At 44.7% G+C, this 26,236-nt stretch overlaps 1 protein-coding gene across 1 annotated transcript in view; it reads right to left on the bottom strand.

Annotated features, from left to right (window-relative positions):
* Positions 1-26,236, bottom strand: part of PGR (progesterone receptor) — a 132,670-nt gene that overhangs the window by 6,525 nt on the left and 99,909 nt on the right. Inside the window, exons 5-7 of the mRNA XM_073582940.1 lie at positions 18,765-18,909; positions 18,020-18,150; positions 16,484-16,641 (exon numbers count right to left, since the gene is read on the bottom strand). Of these exons, the coding sequence (XP_073439041.1) occupies positions 16,484-16,641; positions 18,020-18,150; positions 18,765-18,909 (434 nt within the window). The remainder of the gene's footprint in view (positions 1-16,483; positions 16,642-18,019; positions 18,151-18,764; positions 18,910-26,236) is intronic.

The following is a 26,236-nucleotide window of genomic DNA, read 5'->3' as shown; positions in this document are numbered from 1 at the left end:
AAAAATGTGGGGGGCCCCGGACATAGATCTGTTCGCCGACTTTTGAAACAAAAAAGTGGAAACTTTCTGCTCCATAGACCCCAGGGAGAATCCTCTAGCTCTGGACGCCTTCATGCTCCCAAGGACACGGAGCCTAACATATGCCTTTCCCCCGATCATGCTGATCCCAGCAGTGCTAAGAAAAGTCAGGGAGGACGGGGCAAGAATGATATTAATAGTCCCCTTCTTGCCCAAAAGAACCTGGTTCTCCTGGCTAAGAAAGCTCTCGGTAACCGACCCATGGATCCTACCGGATCTCCCGGACCTGCTATCGCAGGGCCCAGTGTTACACCCTCAGGCAGGGAACCTCCATTTAACAGCATGGAAATTGAGAGGGCGATGAGAGACAGAGGTTTTTCAGAGAACCTGATAACTACGTTACAAAAAAGTAGGAAAGCGGTTACGATGAGAGCCTATGAGAGAATGTGGAAAAAATTCTTATCCACTTCGGGGGTAAAGGTTCAGGACGGGGTTCACATTGATAAAATCCTAGAATTTCTACAAAGGGGCCTAGAACAGGGTCTAGCGGTCAACACATTAAAGGTGCAAGTAGCGGCCTTGGGCGCCCTTTATAACCATGATGTGGCAGGTAATCCTTGGGTGGCAAGATTTATTAAGGCCGTAACCAGGCCGATAGCTAATCAAAGATTACCATCATGGGACCTAAATCTTGTACTATCCACACCAGCAGGCCCTCCGATCAAACCTATTCACTCAGCATCCCTAAGAATCCTGTCCTTAAAAACAGTGCTTCTGGTGGCACTAACATCAGCTCGCAGGGTGAGCGATATGCAAGCTTTATCAGCAGGGCCACCTTTCACAAAGATTCTAGAGGATAGGGTCATTTTAAAACCTGACCCGGCCTATCAACCAAAAGTGTCATCACATTTTCATAGGTCCCAAGAGGTAGTCCTTCCTTCATTCTGCCCAAATCCTAAAAATAAGGGAGAAGAAAAGTTCCACACCTTAGATGTGAAGAGGTGCCTAGTGCAGTATCTAGAGGCCACCAAAAAATATAGGAAAGAAGGCTCTCTCTTTGTGTGTTTTCAGGGACCTCGGAAGGGACTCAAAGCATCTAAGAGTACCCTGGCAAGGTGGATTAGGGATGCGATTGCCCTGGCATATTCATCCAGTGGAAATACCATCCCGAAAGGGTTGAGAGCCCATTCCACAAGAGCGATGGCGACCTCATGGGCTGAAAGATCTGAGGTATCGATGGAACAAATCTGTAAGGCGGCCACCTGGTCATCACCTTCAACCTTTTACAGACACTATCGTTTAGATCTAAGCTCTACGTCTGACCTGACCTTCGGGAGAAGGGTCCTTCAGGCGGTGGTCCCTCCCTAATCTACCAATCTCTATAATTCTCTCCGTGGTGCTGTCATGGGTGAGAGAGAATAGCTTAGTTACTCACCGATAACGGTGTTTCTCGAAACCCATGACAGCACCCGCTTATTCCCCTCCCCTTCACGAGTGTGGTGAGCACGTTTTACTGTTTGTAGAGTGTTTCCGTTTAGGCACGGTGCTTCTGATAAATAAGCAATTGTCATGATCCAGGATGGGCTTTGTCTTTGGCCCATCCTGGTCAGACAGGGGTTAATTGTTTCTGCCTCTCTGGCAGAGGGCGGCTATTTAATGCTCACTTGACCTAGGTCCGGTGTCAGTTATACTCCTGCCCTCGGCTGAGTTAGTTGACCTCGTGTGTACATGTGCCTTGTGCCTGATATCATGCTTGCTTGTTTGGTATTGACCCGGTTCTGTCCCTGTTACGAGTTCTGCCTGTCCCTCTTGTACTGCGCTACCTCTCTGTGTATGACCCTCTGCCTCTGACTTGACTATTCTTTGCTCGTCCCTCTGGTACCGCACAGCCCTCTCCGTGTACACACCCTCGCTTGTCTGACCTGCGTTTTTCTCTCCTCCTCTACAGTTTCCCTGCAGTAGGTACATTATATCATCTGCAGCAGTAGGATGCTAAGCCCCGCCCCCTGAAGTCACATGATCTAGGTCCTGGGACTCCTTTACTATTTTCAGTGCCGCAGGTCCTGTCTGCTTGAACCGTCACTACTGTATTGGACCCCCCGCTCTCCCATAGTGTGGGTAAGTCACCCTGCTTGGCTTGGCAGTTTGCTGATGCCGATAGGGTCCTGACATTAGAGTCCTGACATTATAACTGACCGTTACCATTTTTTTTCTCTGCTCCCTTTCTCCTGTGTGTGTGATGGATCCTATGCATGCTCTTTCTGAGCAGGTAAAGCACCTGACTCAGATGTCTCAGAGACTCCTGGGAGAACAACTCGCCCTGGCTCAGTCTCAGCAGTTGATCACTGACACTGTGCAGGGGGTTTTATCATCGGGGGCTCGGGATGTTACATTAATTTCCCCTGAGTCTCCGGTTGAGTTACCAGATACCTTTTCTGGAGATAAAAGGGAATTTTTTTTTCATTGGGACCACACTCTTCTGGGGATGAAAGTCAGAGAGTGGGGGTCATTATGTCTCTGTTAAGGGGAGCTCCCCAGGCTTGGGCTTTCTCCCTTCCGACCACTGCCCCTGATCGTATGACTGTGGATGCATTTTTTGAGGCCCTGGGGCATATTAATGATGAGCCTGATCGGATGCGTATGGCTGAGGACAGGGTGATGAGTGTGTGCCAGGGGAAGCACTCAGCCGAGTGGTTTTGCTCAGAGTTCAGACGCTGGGCTGCTGAGGTCTGCTGGAATGATGCCGCCCTCCAGGTTTGTTCCGTAGAGGCCTGTCTGAACGGTGCCTTGGCTCACCACCCTCCGCCTGATTCCCTGGAGGATGCTATGACACAAGCCGTCCGAATGGATCGCAGGCTACGGGCCAGGGGAGTGATGCAGATTGAAACCCGTTATTTTCCCAAGGAAGGGGAGCCAGTCCTACATTGGAAACCATGGAGATGGGAACCATCGACGTCAAGGAGAAAGAAAAGAGACAACGGCGCTTGGGAAACTGCTGTTTTCACTGTGGTGATTCCGGACATTGGAAAAAGGATTGCCCCTCCTGTCCACTGACCAGCAAGCGACTGAGCCCGGGTGATTGTCGTGGAGGTCACCCAGGCTCTCAGGTACCTTTTTCTCCATTTTCAAAAATGTTGTTGCAATGTTGTTGTCTGACAGGGGTCCTGGAGACCCTCTGATGCTCTGTAACCAACTGGAGGCTGAGGAGAGGTACCGCCCTTTTTATCTGTAGGTTCCTGTCCCTGAAGGGCGGATCCCCTCTCTCCGCGGTGCTGTCATGGGTTCCGAGAAACACCGTTATCGGTGAGTAACTAAGCTATTCCGACCTCCGGCCAAGTGTACGTTTGGAGACAGCCGAAAGAAGCATTCCATCCAGACTGCCTTCTCCCAACCGTAAAACATGGCAGAGGTTCTGTGATGATCTGGGGTGCTATTTCGTGGAGATCTGCCGGGCCAATGATATCCCTTCATGGAAGAATTAACAGCCGCAATTATTTCGGCATTTTGGGCAACCAAGAGCATCCTATGGTTCAAGCACTGTTCCCGGAGGGGAACGCCATCTTTCAGGATGATAATGCACCAATTCATGCAGCTAGAATCGTTAAAGCATGGCACGAGGAATATTGTAATGAAGTTGAGCATCTCATTTGGCCCCCACAATCCCCAGACCTCAACATTATTGAGCATTTATGGCCGGTTTTAGAGATTCAAGTTAGACGTCGATTTCTGCCGCCATCGTCGCTCAAAGAACTGGAGGGTGTTTTAACTGAAGAATGGGCTAAAATTCCTTTGGAAACAATTCACACCTTGTATGAATCCATACCTCGGAGAATTGAAGCTGTAATCGCCGCAAAAGGTGGACCTACACCATATTAAACTAACTTTTGTTGATGTTTCCAGGTGTTTCCATTATTTTGTCCAACCCCTGTATATGTCCTAACATATATGTCCAGATTCATTCCACCTACTCCACCTGTATGAGTATGTAGGTCATAGAAACCTGAATCAAATGATAACTTGATATCTGTAATCCGATGAACGGTTCTTGAGATATCTACGTTTTTCAAATATGTAAATGAACTGAAAATATATCTAGGGAAGATCCGCCTCTGGAACAGAGATCTCTCATTTGCATATAAGAAAAAAAACAGAATTTCTCAGGAATCATTCTTCTGATTACAGATATCAAGGTATCATTTTATTCAGCTTCTCATGACCTACATGCCCATATAAATGGCTTAGGAGGGTTGATCCTGCTGACAGATGCCCTTTAAGTCAAATAAACTTGCCAGATAGAGACAGGATTCAAAGTCCCCTTTCATTAATTATCATTTGGCTATAATTACATTAGTGTAGAGGAAAAGCAAAAATGACATTCCTTGTTCATAGATCTGCTGGCTAATTATTGTCAAAATACATGTCAACATTCAGCCAGTCAGCGCTGTATTCACAATGGATGTTTGTTATGAACTCATTCTAATTGATGATTAATGAGCTGTGCATTACTCAATGCTAATGGCTGGCAGTATTAAAAGCCATAGGCTCTGTATGCAGTTCCTTGATCGATCTGTGCCTATGTTAGGTCAGGGCATGGTAGTCCCAACACGGGTTTCGCTAATATTGCCAGCTTCTACAAGGGCCCACTAGGGTCGGCGAAACACACCTTAACTGAGAGTACACTTATAACGTGCTTTTTAACTCTGTTACCTATAATAACATCATTATCACACTATGCTGCGGCTATTGACAGTGCGCTTACAGCGTACCAGAAAGTTCATGTATGTTAACAGTGAATGAAAGGACGCTGGTAGTGTATTTTCACACTGAGTGGTTGATTCTTTACTGCTGTATTAAGAGTGAATATGCACACATGGTGCTCTCGTCTGTTTTTAAGCATATACAGGGTGTCAGTGTCTCATTTTATAGGGAGTGACAGTGCGTTCATAGCGCACTCAATATTACATGCTACATAGTGTAAGTGCATTATTCTATAGGGACTGACAAGGAGATCACAACGCACCTAAATTGGGAATACAGCGCTGACTGGCTGAATGCTGACTTGTACATTGACAACAATTAGCAGAAGGAATATAACTTTTGCTCAACTCTACACAAGTGTAATAGTAGCCAAATAAAAATTAATGAACAGGGACTTTGGCTACTGTCACTATCTGGCAATTTGGCATGCCATATGGCTGCATATGATAATATAGATATTTGGGCATAAGGTTATAGCTCAACACACAGTCTCACCTGAGTATAATTGCCAGGCTACTGTGCAAAAAACAAAAATTTTAACAAGTGCACCCACATTTCTATTTTACTATTTTAATCTATTAATTTTATTCATATTCTATCATCCCTTTCCTTAATAATCTGAACTTTTATTTATCCATCGGTTTTCAACAATGGATCAGTTACAAATATATAAAAGCATGGATGGAAAACTGAAGGACATTTGCTTTTATCACTTTATAAATGTGTCGAAATGCGTCTTGTATAAAAAAAAAATCCTTCTTCTCATTATCATTTCTGAAGAATTGATTTACTCCAACAAAGCAGCCCACCTGTGTGTTCATCTAACTGGATCCCTGGATGGAAAACTGAAGTACAAAGTCTCTCTGTTTCCAGTTTTTAATCCATTTTTAACACATCCCCGTAGACTTTACTGGTTTAGTGTGTTCCGCAAAACTGATGAGAATAGCGCTGAGGCTCGTGGAGCGGAGACGCGGATCCATTTTTAAAATGGATGTCTGTATGGATTTCTATTGGTCCGTTTGTTTTGTTTGAAAAATGGACAGAACACACACATGTGAAACGGAAATGTGAATAAAGCCTTAAAGAGGTTGATCGACCCTGAAATCCAAATTTTTTTTACTCTAACCCTTGCTGTATTGTGATGTACAACACCCCTATAAATTTTGTTTTTTGTTTCTGTCTTTGATTCCTCCTGAATTTCACTCCATTCCCTGCACCCACTTTACCTGCTGCTCTACCAAACTTGACAGCTCCCTGTGCTGTATTATCTAACCTGATAGTCAGAGATAGCACCACCCAGCCCCAGTGTCCAGCACCACCTTCTGTCCACCCACTACACACTCATTGGCTGTCAGTATCTGCCACTACACTGACCTCTGTTATCACTCCAGTATTGCTATTGTGTCCTCATCTGTGGAAAGCAGCGCAATTGGTGCACTCCACATCCACAGTGGTGATAGAGCTTCACATGTCTCCACATCACATCCACCGTGATGATAGAGCTTCAAATGTCCACACATCACATCCACAGTGGTGATGTGGCACCGCTGAGGCTCAGTCGCCACAGAGGTACTGCACCTTCTCCTAAGGTGTAGTGCCCCACCACCTAGATAAGTTGGGAACTCCTTTCCACACTCCAACATCCACATCCCACACACAGGATAGTTCAGTAGGTCCACCTAGCAGCTTCAGGCTGGGGGTAGCAGAGCACCCTTCGTGGAACCCTGCTTCGTAACACGAGATGTGCTGGGAGGTGGGTGGAGTTAGCATAAAATAGAGGGAAAGTTGAGAATTGTAGGTCAGTCTGATGGGAGGTCAGGTGAGAAGGAGTTCAGTTCTGAAGTTTGTTTTGAGTTCAGTTTGAGTTCGGTTTAGAAAGAGTGCTGCAGCTGCCTCAGTGATCTGAGCCAGCTGTCACGGGAAAGAGAAGAGAAAGAGAAAGACGTAGACCTGCAACCTCTGCTTCCATAAGAGAGAGAGAAGGAACAGCGCAGAACAAAGGAGTAAGAAAACAGAGAGGAGTTGTGGGTTGGAAGAGGAACCCTGCCTATAGGTTCTCAGCGCAAGGCCGGGGCCCGGTCACCAAGGTTGTATAGACACTTATGGTTCTGCAGCAGACACCGGTGGAGTAGTGAGCCACTAACGCCTTACTCTCATTATAGACTTGGGACACAACAGCAACCGATTCGCGAGCCAGGACTCTGAGAGGAGTCCCCAATACAGGCTACAGCTGTCTGTCCTACAAGTGAGGTTCTAGGAAGATATGACAGGAGGAATTCCAGAGAATTACGGTACTGGAGTTCTTCACACTAAAAGGCGCAATAGAGGAGTCGTTCAGGAAAGGCACATGTTGGCGGAGTGTTGGAGAGGAGAAGCCTGACTTGCCCGGGAGGTTGATTGAGTCTCTACCCCGGAGGACACGGCACGGAGGCAGGCACCAGTGGGTACCACGAACTGTGAGTAAAGCTTTGAAACTTCAAGCCCTGGTGTCCTCCATTCATTCGCCGTTAACACCTTCAGCACCGCTACAACTGGGTACCAGCATCTACACCATTCTGCACCTCTCCTCATCCATTGCACCTACACTGCCCTGGGACTACAGCTCCACCTGTGGGGAGCTACACCATCTTTGCTGCACCATACCATCAGTCCCAGTGGATCTGCATGCAGCGTTGGCTCAACATCTTATTTGCCAAACACCACGGGTGGCGTCACAAACTATTCTACCATTAACTACATCCCCCATTGCTTGGGCGCCCAGGGCCATGGACCGGGTCACCGCTGCTATGACACATCCCCTTTACACCGGCCCGGTACCGAGTACCCCACAGCCCTGGGAGGGCGACCCAGTGACAGAGCTTCACATGTCCTAACATCACATCCACAGTGGTGATAGAGCTTCACATGTCTCCACATCACATCCACAGTGGTGATAGAGCTTCACATGTCCCCACATCACATCCACTGTGGTGACAGAGCTTCACATGCCTCCACATCACATCCACAATGGTGATAGGGCTTCACATGTCCCCATATCCCATCCACAGTGGTGATAGTGCTTCACATGTCCCCACATCACATCAATAGTGGTGATAGAGCTTCACATGTCCCCACATTACATCCACAGTGGTGACAAAGCTTCACATGTCTCAACATCACATCCACAGTGATGATAGAGCTTCACATGTCTCCACATCACATTCACAGTGGTGACAGAGCTTCACATGTCCCCATATCCCATCCACAGTGGTGATAGTGCTTCACATGTCCCCACATCACATTCACAGTGGTGACAAAGCTTCACATGTCCCAACATCACATCCACAGTGGTAGTGTAAGGGGGTCACAGAAGCTGTCCTGAACCTCCGAACATGTCCCGGTTTAGTGTGTATAATTGTATATATATTGTTGGCTTGTAATGCTGTAAAGATGATTACATAATGCTGCTATGTATATATATTTCTAAGGTGTAATATAGGGAGAACGTATTATTTTTATTACGCCACTAGATGGAGACATGATCGTGTATAGTATAGGACCAAATCTGATAGACAGTAAATAGTTAACATAGGAGGGGTTAAATGAGGAGGAAGGCAGGAATAGTTCCTGGTTAGAGTCAGTCAGCGCTAGGTAGCCCAAAGTGCTTGGGTGGGCTAAGTGCCTGAGCTACTCAGCACCCCGCATCATTTAAGCAGGAGCCCAGCCATCCAGATTCAGCTACAGGAACTTGGGCCTCAGGAGAAGTCACCGCAGCACAAAAGGGCAGGTCACTCACCATATGGCAGGTCATTGCTTGGGCTGATGCCCTCAGATAAGGGGTGAAACGGCTGAGGGAACACCCGTAAGCAGTGAGGTTGGCCAGGGAGGATGCTGAGGAGCCGTTGGGAATGGTTCGACGCAGGCACGTGCAGTGTGACAAGGACAGGAGTGCAGGGAAAGACGAAGTAATGTAACGTACAAGCTGTCGATAATTTTGTAAAGAATCTGGATGTGCTGCAAAGTCAAGAAAGTAAAGTTTTACGTTTTGAGTTGCACCTTGACTGTGTCTCTGTTTATTCAGAAGTGGCCGGAGGTGACCTTAAAGAATGGAGAATAGACCCTGACGGCACAGGGGACGGAGAGGCAAGTGAGCCGAAAGTGAAACATGATTTGTATGTATTGGAAGGCCAGAGCACACAAGGCCCGAAGAACTCAGCCATGACTACAGCCCTGGCTGACCTCTACAGTAACAAAGCTTCACATGTCCCAACATCCCAGACACAGTGGTGTTAGAGCGACACATGTCCTCACATTATATTGCAGAGAAGGAGGGCACCATCAAATATATTTTGTTTTAATATTAGAGGGATCCACCTCCAGTATGTCCAAAAATAGACCAGTGGCAACCTCACATTACCCCTGACATATGCGTATTGTGAGGTGAAGTGTCTAAAGTGATGTGTGTGTGTATATCTACATATATACCACATAATACACCTCAGCTCCTGTAGAACCTCAGTCTATACTGATGTTTATATGGATGTATGTGTGGATGGATGAGGGCGGGATGTATGCATGAGGGATGGATGCACACAGCACATTATACTCACCTATGTAGAAGCCTTTCCCTTCCCAGTTTGTCCAGTCAGCTGAGTTATTCCCCTGCTGCCTTCCACTTTGTGCTGCATGGGGATACTATAGCAGGAGGCAGGAGGGGGAGAGTTTGGCAGAGACTGATGGCGGTTACAACCTGTAGAGACAGGAAAACTCTAAGGGTAGGTGCACGTGGTCCGTAAACGCTGCTGGTTGGACGCTGTGTACTTGCGCAGCATCCAACCCGCAGTGTCCAGATGTTACAGCATAGTGGATGGGATTTCAAGAAATCCCATGTCCACTATTAGCGCACAGATGCTCGCGGCTCACCTGTGGAGACTGACATGTGGCGCATCTTTCCAGACCGCAGCATGTCAATTTATCTTGCAGAGACGTGAGCCTCGATACATGTGGTTTTTCCTGAAGAAGAAGTAACTTTGTACTTCGAAATGCATCAAAATAAACCATCATTTTCCTACCCTGGGATATATGTCTTAAAGCCTGTCGGCAGCGAGGAGACTATCCACAAACTCCTTCTAACCTATTGACGGATGTCATTTGAGTGAGGTCCGATAATTTCCACAGACCCATAGACGTGAATGGATAAGTGCCATACGATTATTGTAGTCAAATTGTGTATCCTGAGATCTTTTTCCTCGGACCACTTGGTGCGAGGAAAAATTCTGACATGGGCACAGCCTCATTGAATAACACTGGACCGAGAGCGATCCAATGTTTTGATGGACCATACATGGACCAAAACTATGGACGTCTTCACAAGCCCTTAGGGTTGCAACCTCATGATCACGGACTCCACAACTTTGTATCCAAGATGACAGGTTGTACATTTTGAGTCCCCAAAGAAAAACACAACCCCAAAAGTCCAGCAGAAGATGAGCACTTTTTAAGCCAAAATTGGAGCCAATGATTTGCCATGAGGATCTTTTACATATGGGATCATCACAAATAATTTATTTGATCGTAATGAAGCAAAGATTATGATGCAAATTATAAGCAAAAGAAGACATGCTCTGTATAGATGGAGGGTATAGATCGATGGTGCCGTCAGCAATGATTTGGATTTCTGGATCACGGAGTGAATTACCTATACGATAGACTACTTGCTAGAGATGGGGTGCACCTTACGAAGACAGGAAAACAAGTATTTGGAAGTCTCCTTGCTACACTTGTATGGAGAGCTTTAAACTAGAACAATGCGGGAAGGGAAGTGAAAGACCAAAAAAAGCCATACACCTGACAAATGCTATTGAGAACTCTGCTATTAGAAGGGGAAAGGAAGAACAAAGACAAAAGAATCTAATTAATAAAAATATTGGAGAAAGAGAAACCAATCACAAACTAAAATGTTTCTATACTAATGCACAAAGCATGGGCAACAAACAAGGAGAATTGGAACTACTAACACAGGAAAAGAAATATGATGTCATTGGAATCACTGAAACTTGGTGGGACGATACACATGATTAGAATACAAGACTAGAAGGATACAACTTATTTGCAAGAAACAGACTTGATAAACGAGGAGGAGGTGTCGCATTGTATGTTAGAAACGCGTATATCTGCACAGAGATTGAAGCTTCAGAGACTGGGAGTTCTGTGGAAACTGGGTAAGAATACAAGGACAGAACAATGGAAATGACACCATTGTAGGCATTTACTACAGGCCGCCTGTGCAAGCTGAAGATATGGATGAACTCTTTATGCATCAAATGGCCAAGTTCTCCAAAAAATATGACATAGTTGTCATGGGAGATTTCAACTATCCAGACATTTGTTGGAAATCTCTCTCAGGCAAAACTAACAGGTCAAGAAAATTCTTATCCTCTCTTGCTGACAACTTTATCTTCCAAAAGGTAGGGGAGAAAACAAGGGGAACTGCTACCTTGGATCTAATCCTCATAAACAAGGAGGAAATGGTTGAGGAGGTAAAAGTGGCTGGGACCCTAGGAGGTAGTGACCATGCTATTTTAGAATTTTGGATAACTAGAGGAGGAATACCTGTGAAGACTCAGACGTCAAGGTTAGATTTCAGAAAGGCAGATTTTAAGGGATTCAGAAGGAGAATTGGAGGGATCCAATGGCTGGATATCCTTAAAGACAAAAATGTCCAGGAAGGATGGGAAATCTTGAAAAATGAAATTCTCAAAGCACAATTGTTAACAATTCCGAAAAAAGGGAAGAATAGGAAGCATTTAAGGAAACCAGGACGGATGAACACAGAACTTAAGCACATGCTAAAAAGGAAGAAAGAAATGTTTATAAAATGGAAAGAGGGAGGCATATCTAAAGAAGAATACAATGCGGTCTGCAGAACCTGCAGGGCACAAATCAGATTACTAAAGCTGAAAATGAATTGAGGCTTGCAAGAGATGTCAAAAGCAATAATAAAGGATTTTGGGGATATGTCAAAAGTAAAAGAAAAGTCAAAGATGCTATAGGATTTTTGCAGGATGAAATGGTATGACAGGATGTTGAGAAGGCCAAACTTTTAAATTCCTATTTTGCATCTGTTTTCTCTCAGAAAGGAAATGTAACCTCAACTGTTCTTCACTGTGCTATTAAGGGAATAGAAGAATTCAGGATATCTATAAACAGAAAGATAGTGAGGAAACACTTAGCTAACCTAAATGTATTCAAGTCTCCAGGTCCAGATGAATTACACCCCAGAGTACTGAAGGAGATAGCAGAAGAAATTTTTGAACCCCTCTCCATAATCTTTGAAAATTCTTGGAGAACAGGAGAAGTCCCGGAAGACTGGAGAAGAGCAAATGTTGTTCCTATCTTCAAAAAGGGGAAGAAGGTGGACCCAGGCAACTATAGGCCGGTGAGTCTGACTTCTATACCAGGAAAGATCTTTGAACAAATTATTAAACAACATGTATGTCAGTACCTGGATAAGAATGAAGTGATTAAAAAGAGTCAGCATGGGTTTGTAACTAATAAGTCATGTCAGACTAACTTAATTTCCTTCTATGACGGAATCACTGATTGGGTGGATCAAGGAAATGCTGTAGATATAGTATATCTTGATTTCAGCAAAGCATTTGACAAAGTATCTCATACAATCCTTATTGAAAAAATGACTAAGTATGGAATGGACAAGGCAACTGTTAGGTGGATTCATAACTGGCTTAGTGATCGGACCCAAAGAGTGGTCGTAAATGGCTGCACATCCAGTTGGAAGAATATCTCAAGTAGGGTACCACAGGGCTCTGTCCTGGGCCCTGTATTGTTCAACATCTTTATCAACGATTTAGATGAAGGAATTGAGGGTAAACTGATTAAATTTGCTGATGACACAAAGCTAGGAGGGATAGCTAATGCTAGAGAAGAGAGAGAGAGGATTCAAAAAGGTATAAATAAACTGTAGCAGTGGGCAGCAACTAACAGAATGGTTTTTAACAGGGAAAAATGCAAAGTACTACATCTGGGCAATAAAAATGAAAAAAGCATATACAGAAGGGGAGGAATAGGGCTAAGCAACAGCACATGTGAAAAAGACTTGGGTATACTAATAGATCACAGATTGAATATGAGTCAACAGTGATGCAGCAGCAAAAAAGGCAAATGCAATTCTAGGATGTATTAACAGAAGCATACAGTCTAGATCACGTGAAGTCATTATTTCCCTCTACTCCTCTTTGGTCAGACCTCATCTGGAATATTGTGTCCAGTTTTGGGCACCACACTTTAAAAAAGACATCAACAAACTGGAGCAAGTTCAGAAAAGAGCGACCAGAATGGTGACCGGTCTGCAAACCCTGTCTTATGAGGAAAGGTTGCAGGATTTTGGAATGTTTAGTTTGCAAAAGAGAAGACTGAGAGGAGACTTAATAGGTGTCTACAAATATCTAAAGGGCTGTCACATTGTAGAAGGATCATCTTTATTCTCATTTGCACAAGGAAAGACTAGAAGCAATGGGATGAAACTGAATGGGAGGAGACACAGATTAGATATTAGAAAAAACTTTTTGACAGTTAGAGTGATCAATGAGTGGAACAAGCTGCCACGAGAAGTGGTGTGTCCTCCTTCAATGGAAGTCTTCAAACAGAGGCTGGACAGACATCTGACTGGGATGATTTAGCGAATCCTGCTTTGAGCAGGGGGTTGGACCAGATGGCCCAGGAGGTCCCTTCCAACTCTACGATTCTATGATTCTATGATCTTTTTCTCTGCTGGGCTCCAGGATTCCCCGGTCTAACATTGATTGCCACCTTTAAAACTACAGAATATAATTCATCTAGACTGCATGTGTTTTGGGCAGCACTTGTTCAGATGTAGGCAGAACACAATATTTTTTATTTTTAGTTTTTGCTTTTTTTTTTTTTTTTTACTTGTTGTTATCTTACTTCTTTTCCAAGAATTTCCTTAGACATCTAAAATCAGAAATAGATAAAAAGTAGAATTCAGAGGTCAAGGTTACCTTCAGACAAACGTAGGACATAGTCCTCTTTTACAGTCAGATGGAGCCCCACTACACTTGGAATTGTGTCCAAATACCGTATTTTTTGCTTTATAAGACACTCCGGATTATAAGACGCACCCCAAAATTTGAGGCGAAAAATAGGAAAAAACTTTTTTTTATAAAATGGTGGTGCTTCTTATAATCCAATTTGCTCTCGAAATTTCAGTGCCTAGATCTCATCTGCGCATGCGTGGCGGCCATTTTCCCGGAAGGCATCCACCACACAGGCAAACATGGATGGAATGGCAGAGCCCCCCACGCAGCGGGGGACAGAGAGCGGTGGCGGCAAGCACTGGACACCCGCAGAGGCAGCACAGATAAGGTATATCTGCATTGTAAAACGCACCCCTATTTTCCACCCAAATTTTGGGGGGAAAAAAGTGTGTCTTACAAAGCGAAAAATACGGTATGTAAAAAACACAAGGGAGAAAATCAAGCATCTTTAAAGGTGAGGTTCAAAATGTGTTGTTGCCAACTGCTAAATTGCTACCTATACTTCAACTACATGACTTAATTTTGGTTTTGGGGTTATTATTGATATTCCCAGTAATATCTGTTGTGAATTCGCTTTCTGGCCTACCTCTGGTGGTTACTGGAGGTAATGGAGCTGATCTGACTAATAGAGGATTGCCACCTGAGGACGACGATTGGAGATCTGGGGTTTCAGACTGGGATTTAAGACAGCTTACTCCCTCTATCCCTGCTGGTTATTTTCTTCCTGCCTCTTGTGGTCTGATGTTTCCAGCTCAATCCCTGCATGTTCAGCTAAGTGTTCATTTGCTATTCTGTTTACATTTGATCTGGTTTTGTCTATTTCAGTTTTGTGTGGTCAGCCAGCTCCGGCTGGGGCTGTGCTGAATCACCGTCCATATGTTACTGCTCATTCCAGTTTTTTTTTGTCCCTTATTAGATTGGCCTCTTTTTGCTCTGCTTTCAGAATATACCAGAGTACAGATATAGTGCGCGAAGTCGTGCAACTTCAGTGTTTTTTGCATCAGATGTGTTGGACTTTTTTGCAGGGTTTTTTGCGTGATTGCAGACAGTGTATTTCCTTTCCTGTCCTGTCTAGTCAGTGTGGGCCCCATCGTTTGCTCAGTCTATTTTCCTACCTACGTTTGTGTTTTCATCTTGTCTCACCGACAATATATGTTTGGGGGCTATCTATTCCTTTGGGGTCTGCTCTGGGGCAGTTTAGATATCCCCTTTCTTGCTTTAAGCTTAGTTAGCTCTCCGGCTGTGCCGAGGCGTCTAGGATCATCGTAGGTACGCTCCGCGGCTACTGCTAGTTGTGTGGATAGGATGAGGGGTCTGCAATCCGCTTAGATACCAACCTCTCTGGTTTTCTGTGGCTTAGCTTGGGCTTGCTCTCCTCCTCGGTGACCCAAACCTAACAAATATCCCTATTAAGAGGTTTATAGGTCAATGGCCAATAACAATTGTCTCCTTCCTGGTCTCCACACAAGATCAACAGCTTTGAAAAGTACATGATTTTGCAATGCTGTGTCAGAAGAGGTTTATGCTCTGTGTGTCCACATCCAGTGGCTGTGTTGAAAGTTGCCGTCTGTTGATGATTTTTCTTCTGTGTCATTATATTAGATTGAATTTATTTGTTTACAAAGTAATTTGAGTCCTTATAGAAATTATCAAAAAGATACAGTGTATCCATGAACCGTGAGGCTGTATATTGGGGCATCACTCACATATTGTGTTTGCTAGAAGTTTAAAGAGTGTTTATTAGAGATGGATGAATTAATTTGAGTGGAATTGAATTCTACCAGAATTTTCTAAAAAAAACCAAAAAATTGTGTATTCTACAAAATATGGATTTTTTCTGAATTCGCTTCTCACAAATTCAGCAAAATGTAACCCAGCTAACCATAGACTATTGGCAAAAGGTAAAAAACTCCAAAGAACCTAATACTCACCTTACCACTCTCCTTGTTGGCTGTTTCACTACTCACTGCCTGCTATCCCGGCCTCAGAACTTCTTCTTTCCACCGTCTTGCGCTGCATCTCCAGTATCTTCACTTTAGAACAACGCTTCCGGCCGCAACCAAGCCTCAATGGTCACAGCTCACGTCATGACGTTACGACATTGCTTTATCACGATGCACAGAGATATCTGAGGCCTGTCTGCATTGGGAAGTCCCATTCCAGAGTGAAGACATTGGCGGAAATGTGGTGGGCGATGGAATGAAGAGGCTCTAAAGACTGGATGGTAGGCAGTGAGCAGTGGGGCTACAAGAGAGGAATTAGGGTCTTTTGTGCGTTTTCTTATACTCTGGGTTTTGGAGAGAATCCAGAGTATAATATGGAACATTCAATTGGCGGAGAATTACTCCCTTGCGAGTAGGAAAAAATCTGCACAATTTGGCAAACTCCAATTTTGCCAGATCCATTCATCTCTAGCGTTTATAGTTACCAGAATTAACATCTACATGATGCCAGTGATATGTCTTCTCAGGTGTCTCAGCAGTCTGCTACTGGTGTCTTGTGATTCCTTTATATTACTTTTATGGTTGTTTCGCTTATTTATTAATGTCTTACTATTGCTATGATTCTCTATTCTGTTGTTCTGCACCAGATGTCAATGAAATGAATTTCAAGGACACACAATCTTTAAGGGGTATCGATAAGGACGCACTCACTTCATGCATGGAGTCCAGAACTTTGGTAAGATGATAGAACCTCTGGGAACTTGCAACAACTCCTTTATGTCTTATGCTGATCGCTTTTGCTAGTTCTCTTATGTAGTTTGACCTCATCTCATCAAACAGACTTTGGCTTTTAAGACCCTCCAAAGGAACTGAAAAATTAAAGAACATTTCTATGTAAGCAAGAGGAATGAATAGTATTTTTTAAAGGGGTCATTTTTTATACTATGGGCTTAAAAACTAACAGGCATGTAGCTGCTAACAGAGGCAACAACCTGCCTGTTCTACCCAACGCCAGCACGGAGCTGTCATTGACCACTCCTGCCAGCGATTCAGCTGCTCTACGTCAACACAGTAGCTCTTCCTCTTCTTTGCTTCTCTGTCGATGGGGCGTGACTGCCAAAGTCATGCTGATGGACAGCTGTCTCCCCACAGTTAGGTAGCGGGGAGCCGGCTGTCAATCAGCATGCCGTCAACAGTCATTCCCTGTCAACAAGGCGGGGTGGATTAGAAGCTGCTGCTCTGTAAATGTGACATCAGAGGAAGTCACTGAATCGCCGGCAGGAGCACCCTGTGCTGGAAGTGATTGCCATCGGGCACAACAGGCCGGTAGATAACAACTACCTGGCTGTTAGCTCTTGGGTCCGTAGTAAAATAAATTAAATATCCCTGGATAATTACTTTAAGGTATAATTCAGATTTTAACAAGATGTCACCATGGGATCCTAACTTTAACAGATAAACATACTGCAATGGCAGGGATCGGAGATAACACTGATCCCAGCCATTCACCTTATAGATACTTAACCCTATAGATGCTCTTAGAAATGGTTGATTATGCTTTCAATTCCGCAAAACCGCTCAGCTATCTCCATCACACCCATAAACAATGAATGGAGCCACAGCGCATGTGCGACCACCTCTCCTTTAAATTGGGAACATGAGACCCCAGTGGAATATTCAGCATGAGTGCCACCAGTTCACTATCTATGGTACTGCTGAACATAACAGAGTGCTGTGCATGGCTACTGCCAGCAGTCCAATAGACAATGACTAGAGCAGTGATGCGCATGCGCGGACACAATGACCATCCCAACAGGGGAATTTCAGATTCTTGTTCTTAGAATTAGTGGGGGTCCTCGGAGATTGTATCCCCAGCAATCATCCAGATATCCTGTGGACAGCTCGTTAAGACCGGATTAGCTCTCGGGAGGACTCTTTTCAAAGTATGATTTCGTTTATTACCCGTTTTGAGCAAACTGTAAAATGGGGCATTTACAAAACCCCATTTATGCATGCCAGAGAATCTGCAAAACTCTATGTAACCCATACTGATTTTGCAGCTGAGATACGAATTTGCAAGGAATTCAAAGGAAAGTCTGCAGCGCACTGACAAAATAACACATAGCTCATAGAGCTTGCGCATGAATAGACAGCAGTCACCAGTAATAGTATTTTTTTTCATGTTGACACCATCTTTTATTAAAATCCAATTCTTTCCCCATGCCCCTGCACATACACATTACTCACTTGTGTTCAGAAGTAGCAGAGCCTTCATGCAGAGGAATTCCTCCTGGGTGATTTGCAATTTGACAAACTCTTGTGGCAGCTGTCTCATTGAGAGGCAAAGGGCATAAAAAGACGAATCTTTCATCCGTTGTCTGAGGAAACAAACGTCTGCATTTTAGGATCAAAAAGATGCAAAAATGATGCTGATAGGTTCTATTGTGTGTACTGGATCTGTTAAGAGTAACTAAACTTTTTTTTTTCACCTCCACCTCTGCAGAGTAATGGATTTTTGTAAGATGCTTCACTACCTTATTTTGCTTCTTTCTCTCCCAAACTTCCTGCTGCAGTGCTGTTTCGCATGGCTAGTTTATGCTTTTAGAAGCTGCTTTCAACTGGTGCTCAGACACAATAGTGCTTGGTTTATAAACTTAGTAAGGTCATTCTCCTGACTCAGTACTGGAATGGAGAGCAGTCAGTGAAATTCCTCAACACTGAGCAGCAGATGAAAGCAGCTTCTAAAGGAGTATAAATTGGGTATATAAAAAGGACTGGGCGAGAAGGAAGCAAAGTAAGGTGAAGAAGTATGATACAGAAATGTATAACTTTTGCAATGCCTGGACAGTAACTAAATGAAAAAAAAAAGTTTAGTTACTCTTTAACTGTCCATAATCTGCATCTGCAACTCGGATCTCACACAATTCTAATGATCCAAACCTACAGCATCATAGGGGTCTATGTGATCTTATGTTCTACCTTAAATACTTACTCATTCAATACTAAATCTGGGGCAAAGTAAAGCATCTGTCCGCTGACATGCTGATACGACCTCCATCCCATGGCAAACACCATCAAACTCATCCACGAATATTGCAAGAGGATAATCTGATCATCAATGTGGAGATTTCTAAATCCTACAAACAGAAAGGAAACCATATAACTATTACCATTCTTTGTAGCATAGCAATGTGAATGGTATGATATTGCATTTTACATCTACTTAGATGACCATGTGAGCATCAAAAAAGGGAAAGGGGTTCCATAGTTGAGTTTTATGTAGAGTAGTGGCGACCCATGGAAAAAAAACTGATGGGGTTTCTATATCACCTTATCACTGGATAGGGGAATTCTCCTTTTCATCCCTGTGTAAGGGGTTGAAGGATTTACCCCTTTAAGCTCCCTATGCTGCTAATGTATGTATATATGCATACATATTTCATTGCTACGTAATTCCGTTATAATCCTTTATTTAATATGTGTATATCAGGCTAATAAATATATATACAGTACCTTCTAACATAACGTAATACTGTTAGTCGGCCACCAGATGGGGCACAGAGGTGTATACAGCTCAATAGAGGGTATAGTGAGAATGTAGATAGTTAATATAGGAGGGGTCACTTAGTTTAAAGGAAGGGAGCTCCCTGGTTAGGGACAGTGGGGGCGAGGACGCCCATAGAGCTCGGGTGGCCTTTGGCCCGGGCAAGTTAAATACCCCACAATGTTATGAAGAAGTGAGAGCCTAGTCATCCAGAATGTTAGAAACATTATCAATACAAAGTTACAGCTGCAGTGCAAGTAGTATAGCTATAGCTGCAGACGTTTCAAGAGAGAAACTACAGGGTGGGCCATTTATAAGGTTAGACCTGGGTGGGCCATTTATATGGATACACGTAAATTAAATGGGAATGGTTGGTGATATCAACTTCCTGTTTGTGGGACATTAGTATATGGGAGGGGGAAAACATTTTTCAAGATGGGTGGTGACCATGGTGGCCATTTTGAAGTTGGCCCACCCAGGTGTATCCATATAAATGGCCCACCTTGTACATTGGAGTACAGGGCAGGACAAACGGGCAGTTCACTCATCATGTGGCAGTTTCTAACAAGGGCAGATGGGTTCCCTGAAAAATGCCCACAGGAAAAATGCCCACGCGGAAAATTGCCCACATGGAAAATTGCCAATTGCAGCATCACAAAGTTTAAGATCCATGATTTTTGAGGTGCAAAGTGAGGATGTTCACATGATATGTGATTAACTTGTGATTTACAGCTGATCTAGTGCAAAACTGCAAAAATGAAGCTCTGTGTTTGTAGCAGTCTTTCATTATTAGCAATAGATATAGTCTGCTCTCATCTCTCACTGATTCTGCCTTACTCCTCCCACCAGCCCAAAACAGTAGCACATGCAGAACCAGGAGCAGTGTGATCCAGAGGAGCTATCACTGTATTATCTGTGGCGTTACATGGGACTGCAGGTCACATCTAATACATTTTCATCTCAGTGGGAGCCCACCAAAAGCAGGGAGCTGCTGGCAGAGATATTTGGTCCTGGAAGCCCAGAAGGCACAGCAGCAAGGTGAAATTCTGCCACTTGTAACACCTTGTGTACTTGCTGAGAATGTATGTTTTTACAGTAGTGTAACTGGAGTCCGAAGGGGCCCCAGTGCCAAATTTGGACCTGCCCCCCCACATACGTTGGTTAAATGTATGGGCCCCTGTAGTGTTCTAAATTCTATAAAGACTTATGAATTGCCCCTTTCATTATGTAGTAAAATGTCCCCCATCCTGGTATACAGTGGGGAAAAAAAGTATTTAGTCAGTCAGCAATAGTGCAAGTTCCACCACTTAAAAAGATGAGAGGCGTCTGTAATTTACATCATAGGTAGACCTCAACTATGGGAGACAAACTGAGAAAAAAAAATCCAGAAAATCACATTGTCTGTTTTTTTTTCATTTTATTTGCATATTATGGTGGAAAATAAGTATTTGGTCAGAAACAAAATTTCATCTCAATACTTTGTGATATATCCTTTGTTGGCAATGACAGAGGTGAAACGTTTTCTGTAAGTCTTCACAAGGTTGCCACACACTGTTGTTGGTATGTTGGCCCATTCCTCCATGCAGATCTCCTCTAGAGCAGTGATGTTTTTGGCTTTTCGCTTGGCAACACGGACTTTCAACTCCCTCCAAAGGTTTTCTATAGGGTTGAGATCTGGAGACTGGCTTGGCCACTCCAGGACCTTGAAATGCTTCTTACGAAGCCACTCCTTCGTTGCCCTGGCAGTGTGCTTTGGATCATTGTCATGTTGAAAGACCCAGCCACGTTTCATCTTCAATGCCCTTGCTGATGGAAGGAGGTTTGCCCTCAAAATCTCACGATACATGGCCCCATTCATTCTTTCATGTACCCGGATCAGTCGTCCTGGCCCCTTTGCAGAGAAACAGCCCCAAAGCATGATGTTTCCACCACCATGCTTTACAGTAGGTATGGTGTTTGATGGATGCAACTCAGTATTCTTTTTCCTCCAAACACGACAAGTTGTGTTTCTACCAAACAGTTCCAGTTTGGTTTCATCAGACCATAGGACAATCTCCCAAAACTCCTCTGGATCATCCAAATGCTCTCTAGCAAACTTCAGACGGGCCCGGACATGTACAGGCTTAAGCAGTGGGACACGTCTGGCACTGCAGGATCTGAGTCCATGGTGGCGTAGTGTGTTACTTATGGTAGGCCTTGTTACATTGGTCCCAGCTCTCTGCAGTTCATTCACTAGGTCCCCCCGCGTGGTTCTGGGATTTTTGCTCACCGTTCTTGTGATCATTCTGACCCCACGGGGTGGGATTTTGCGTGGAGCACCAGATCGAGGGAGATTATCAGTGGTCTTGTATGTCTTCCATTTTCTAATTATTGCTCCCACAGTTGATTTCTTCACTCCAAGCTGGTTGGCTATTGCAGATTCAGTCTTCCCAGCCTGGTGCAGGGCTACAATTTTGTTTCTGGTGTCCTTTGACAGCTCTTTGGTCTTCACCATAGTGGAGTTTGGAGTCAGATTGTTTGAGGGTGTGCACAGGTGTCTTTTTATACTGATAACAAGTTTAAACAGGTGCCATTACTACAGGTAATGAGTGGAGGAAAGAGGAGACTCTTAAAGAAGAAGTTACAGGTCTGTGAGAGCCAGAAATCTTGATTGCTTGTTTCTGACCAAATACTTATTTTCCACCATAATATGCAAATAAAATGAAAAAAAAACAGACAATGTGATTTTCTGGATTTTTTTTTCTCAGTTTGTCTCCCATAGTTGAGGTCTACCTATGATGTAAATTACAGACGCCTCTCATCTTTTTAAGTGGTGGAACTTGCACTATTGCTGACTGACTAAATACTTTTTTTCCCCACTGTATATGCCCATCATCCTGGTGAATATGTCCACATCCTGGTATACAGTATATGTCCCAATGCTGGTATATATGGTCTCCATCCTGGTATATATGCCCACTTCCTGGTATATATGTCCCCATCCTGGTTTACATGTCCCCAATCCTAGTGTATGTGTCCCCAATCTGCCCCTAATGCATAATTAAAAACAAAAACATTCTACTCACCTTTCCTCTGCTCCCACGTCACCCAGTGTCTTTTGTATCCACCGTACAGCCCGTCAGCTGACATCGGAGTGTGCGTCATTGTCATGCGCCGCTCCCTGTGGCTGCACCTCCGAAGTCAGCTCACAGCCACTGCATGTGGGTCGCCCTCCCAGGGCCGTGGGACACCCGGTACCGGGCTAGTGTCAGGGGGAAATGTGTCACAGCAGCGGTGACCCGGTCCGTGGCCCTGGGCGCCCAAATCAATGGTGGCTTGTGATATAGTTTATGTGAACAGTTCGTGACGCCACCTGTGGTGTTTGGCAAGCAAGATGTTAAGCCAATGCTGCGTGCAGATCCTCTGGGGCTGATGGTGTGTTGCAGCAGTAGCTCCCCACAGGTGAAGCTGTAACCCCAGGGCAGTGTAATTGCAATAGATGAGGATAGGCGCAGGCGGTGTGAGAAATGCTGGTACCCAGATGTAGCGGTGCTGACGGTGTTAGCGCACAAATGAATGGAAGACACCAGGGCTTGCAGTTCCAAAGCTTTACTCAGTCTGTGGTACACACTGGTGCCTGCCTCCGTGCCGTGTCCTCCGGGGCAGAGACTCAATCAACCTCCCGGGCAAGTCAGGATTCTCCTCTCCAACACTCCGTCAACATGTACCTTTCCTGAACGACTCCTCTATTGCGCCTTAAGGTGTGAAGAGCTCCAGTACCGTGGTACTCTGGAGTTCCTCCTGTCAGACGTTCCTAACAACTCTACTCATATGGCAGACAGCTGTAGCCTCTATCGGCGACTCCCTTCTTCGGAGTCCTGGCTCTCTATTCAGTTGCTGTTGTGCCCCAAGTCTTAGATGGGAGTAATGCATTTACAGCCAACTACTCCACCGATGTCTGCTGCAGAACCATAAGTGTCCATACAACCTCAGGGACCGGGCCTCGGCCTTGCGCTGAGAACCTATAGGCAGGGTTCCTCTTCCAACCCACGTCTCCTCTCTGTTCTCCTACTCCTTCGTTCCGCACTGTTCTTTCTCTCTCTTATGGAAGCTTAGGTTGCAGTTCTACGTCTTTCTCCTTCTGTTCCTTTCCCGTGCCAGCTGGCTCAGATCACTGAGGCAGCTGCAGCACTCCTCCTCAGACCCGTCCTCAGACTCTCCTGACTGACTGTCCTTCTCTTGCCTGACCTCCCGTCAGACTCACCTCCAGACTGACCTGTAATTCAAAACCTTCCCAACCTTTTATATGGATCTCAACTCCACCCATCTCCCAGCACATCCAGTGTTCCAAGCAGGGAACCACCAGAGGCACTCCTAATGTCTAGGAGGAGAGAGAGCCCTCAATGTGATTGTGCTGAACTACCCTGTTGTGTGGGATGCGAGTGTTGGAGTGTGGAAAGGAGCCCCCAACTTACCTAGGTGGTGGGGCAATACACCTTAGGAGAAGGCGCCACATATGTGTCTCAGTGCAGCATGTATCGCAGTGCAGGGACCCGACGAGACTCTGCAACACCATGCATGTCATCTGTATCTGCGTCTTCAGTGAGGACGGAGATCCAGCAGAAGCAGGCATCTGTAACCCCGTGCCTGCTCGTGGCCTTCAAAACAGTCGTTGCACCTCTGTGTTTTTTTCTGTTGGTGAACCAATAGTCTTACCAATGTGTGTTCCCCTCACCCTGTGTTGTCTGAGTGGTGTTCTACCCGTGGGGATCGAGTGCAGGCGTTCAGTGGGATGAACCCTGGTTTTTGCGGGCTCTCAAAAGACAGCCAGGTCATCAGACAAGAGCACCCACTGACCCGTGTGTCTCCATAGTGATGTCACTGACCAGCAGAGGAGCCGGAAGTGCCAGAGCAGCGCCGCTCCCCTATTGATTTCAGTGGCTGTGAATCTGGCGCCTTCACTTCCTTCCCTGTCCACTTATGACTACCAAGAGTAAGAGTGAACAGATCCTACGTAGTTATGTATCATACTCATATACTGCAGGTGTAGGCAGGCATAGGATGAAAAAAAATGCAGAATGGATTTGATTAAAGGTCTCTAGGCTCATACACACCACACTGAGTGTGGACTGACAGCTCGTAAGAACAGCATCGGTCCTCTGGGACTAGGTATGAGTGAACCAAACCTGTAGAACCCAGAGAAGTAAGCTGGGCCCAGAGACCTGTGGTGAAATCCATCCTGCATTTTCTTTGCTGCCTGTGTTGTGCTGTATTGTATTTCAGTGGAGCCCATGGAAGTCACTGGGTTTCCTTGTTGACATTATTTCACATGTTCCTTCCAGCGCTCCCCCACCCCCATTGTTTCCAATTGGCAATCCTGACATTCCTTTGGGTACAACCCCAGTGAACAATGGCTTTACTGCTGTGCCAGCCAATCGTGTTTTGGTTAGTTAAAGCATGTACTTTAATAGATCTATCCCCATATTTTTTAATTTCTTTTCAATAAAAGTGTATTTTGAGTTCATCTAAAGTATTCTAGGCAGAGGAACAACAAAGTTCTGATTTACTTGGGGTTTGAATATCTTGCATTTCATACTACCAACGCAGTGGTGACTTGGAGATGCCGACTGCATCGCTCTTCAGAGTGCTATTCAATTCTCAAAACAAAAGATGACAACGTAGTTCAAGAACCAACAGCACATTATCATGACTCCTGCCATCAAAAATCAGAAGTAAATGTCCTTCTGTGCTGCAGAGCATCTCACCTAGAATTCTATACTATTCTCCTGTCCTGCAGAGCATCTCACCAACACCTGTATACTATCCCCCTGTCCTGCAGAGCATCTCACCTAGAATTCTATATTATTCTCCTGCACTACAGAGCATCTCATCTATAATTCTATGCTATTCTCCTGCCCTGCAGAGTATCTCAGCTATACCTGTATACTATCCCCCTGTCCTGCAGAGCATCTCACCTATACCTGTATACTATCCCCCTGTCCTGAAGAGCATTTAACCTATAATTCTATACTATTTTTTTGTCCTGCAGAGCATCTCACCTATAATTCTAGATTATTCTTCTGCCCTGCAGAGCATCTCACCTATACCTGCATACTATCCCCCTTTCCTGCAGAGCATTTAACCTATAGATCTATGCTACTCTGTCTTGCAGAGCATCTCGCCTTTAACTCGCTACTGTTTTCCTGTGGGTATTCATGTCTGTGGGCAATTTTCTGTGTGCATTTTTCACATATCATCTGAACATCCTCACCTTGCATGTCAAGTATCATAGATCTGAAACTTTGTGATGATACAATTGGTAATTTTATGTGTGGGCAATTTTCCGTGTGGGCAATTTTCCGTGTGGGCAATTTTCCGTGTGGGCAATTTTCCTGTGGGCATTTTTCTGGTCATCAGGCAGATGCCCTCAGGGCTGGGGCGAAACAGCCGGGGGAACTCTCAAAGGAAGCCAGCACAGGAAGAACACCGGGAAAATGTACAGGGTGGTACAACCTGATCTCGAGCCATACAACAGAATGAGTGAGGAAGGAAAGGAAGAAGTGATGTGTAATGTGAATACTGCTGTAAATGCTGTACTGGATCTGGATTTACTGGGAAGTTCCGAGAGTAAAGTATGGCATTTTGAATTATACTTCGACTGTGTCTCTGATCATTCAGCTAACGCCAATGGTGACCCCACGAAAAGGAGGGTGGACCTCGATGGTGCCAGGAATAGAGAGGCAAGTGAACTACAAGAGAAATGTAGTGTTTCTGTGAAGTGAGGCCAGGGCTCAGGTGCCCCGGTGTCCACGGCCATGACTACGGCCCTGGCCGACCTTTACACCTGATTGTGTAGGTAAAATGGTCCTCAAAGTAAATACCATCTCTCTTATTTGCTAATGTTCAAATGCCCATCTAGAGGCAGCACCATCCTGGCTGGA

This window comes from Dendrobates tinctorius, unplaced genomic scaffold (assembly GCF_039654945.1).
Source record: "Dendrobates tinctorius isolate UK_male_01 unplaced genomic scaffold, ASM3965494v1 ptg000075l, whole genome shotgun sequence".
In the NCBI taxonomy this organism is placed as follows: domain Eukaryota; kingdom Metazoa; phylum Chordata; class Amphibia; order Anura; family Dendrobatidae; genus Dendrobates; species Dendrobates tinctorius.
The sequence above is the reverse complement of the archived record's forward strand: the minus strand, read 5'-3'. Positions and strand labels throughout refer to the sequence as shown.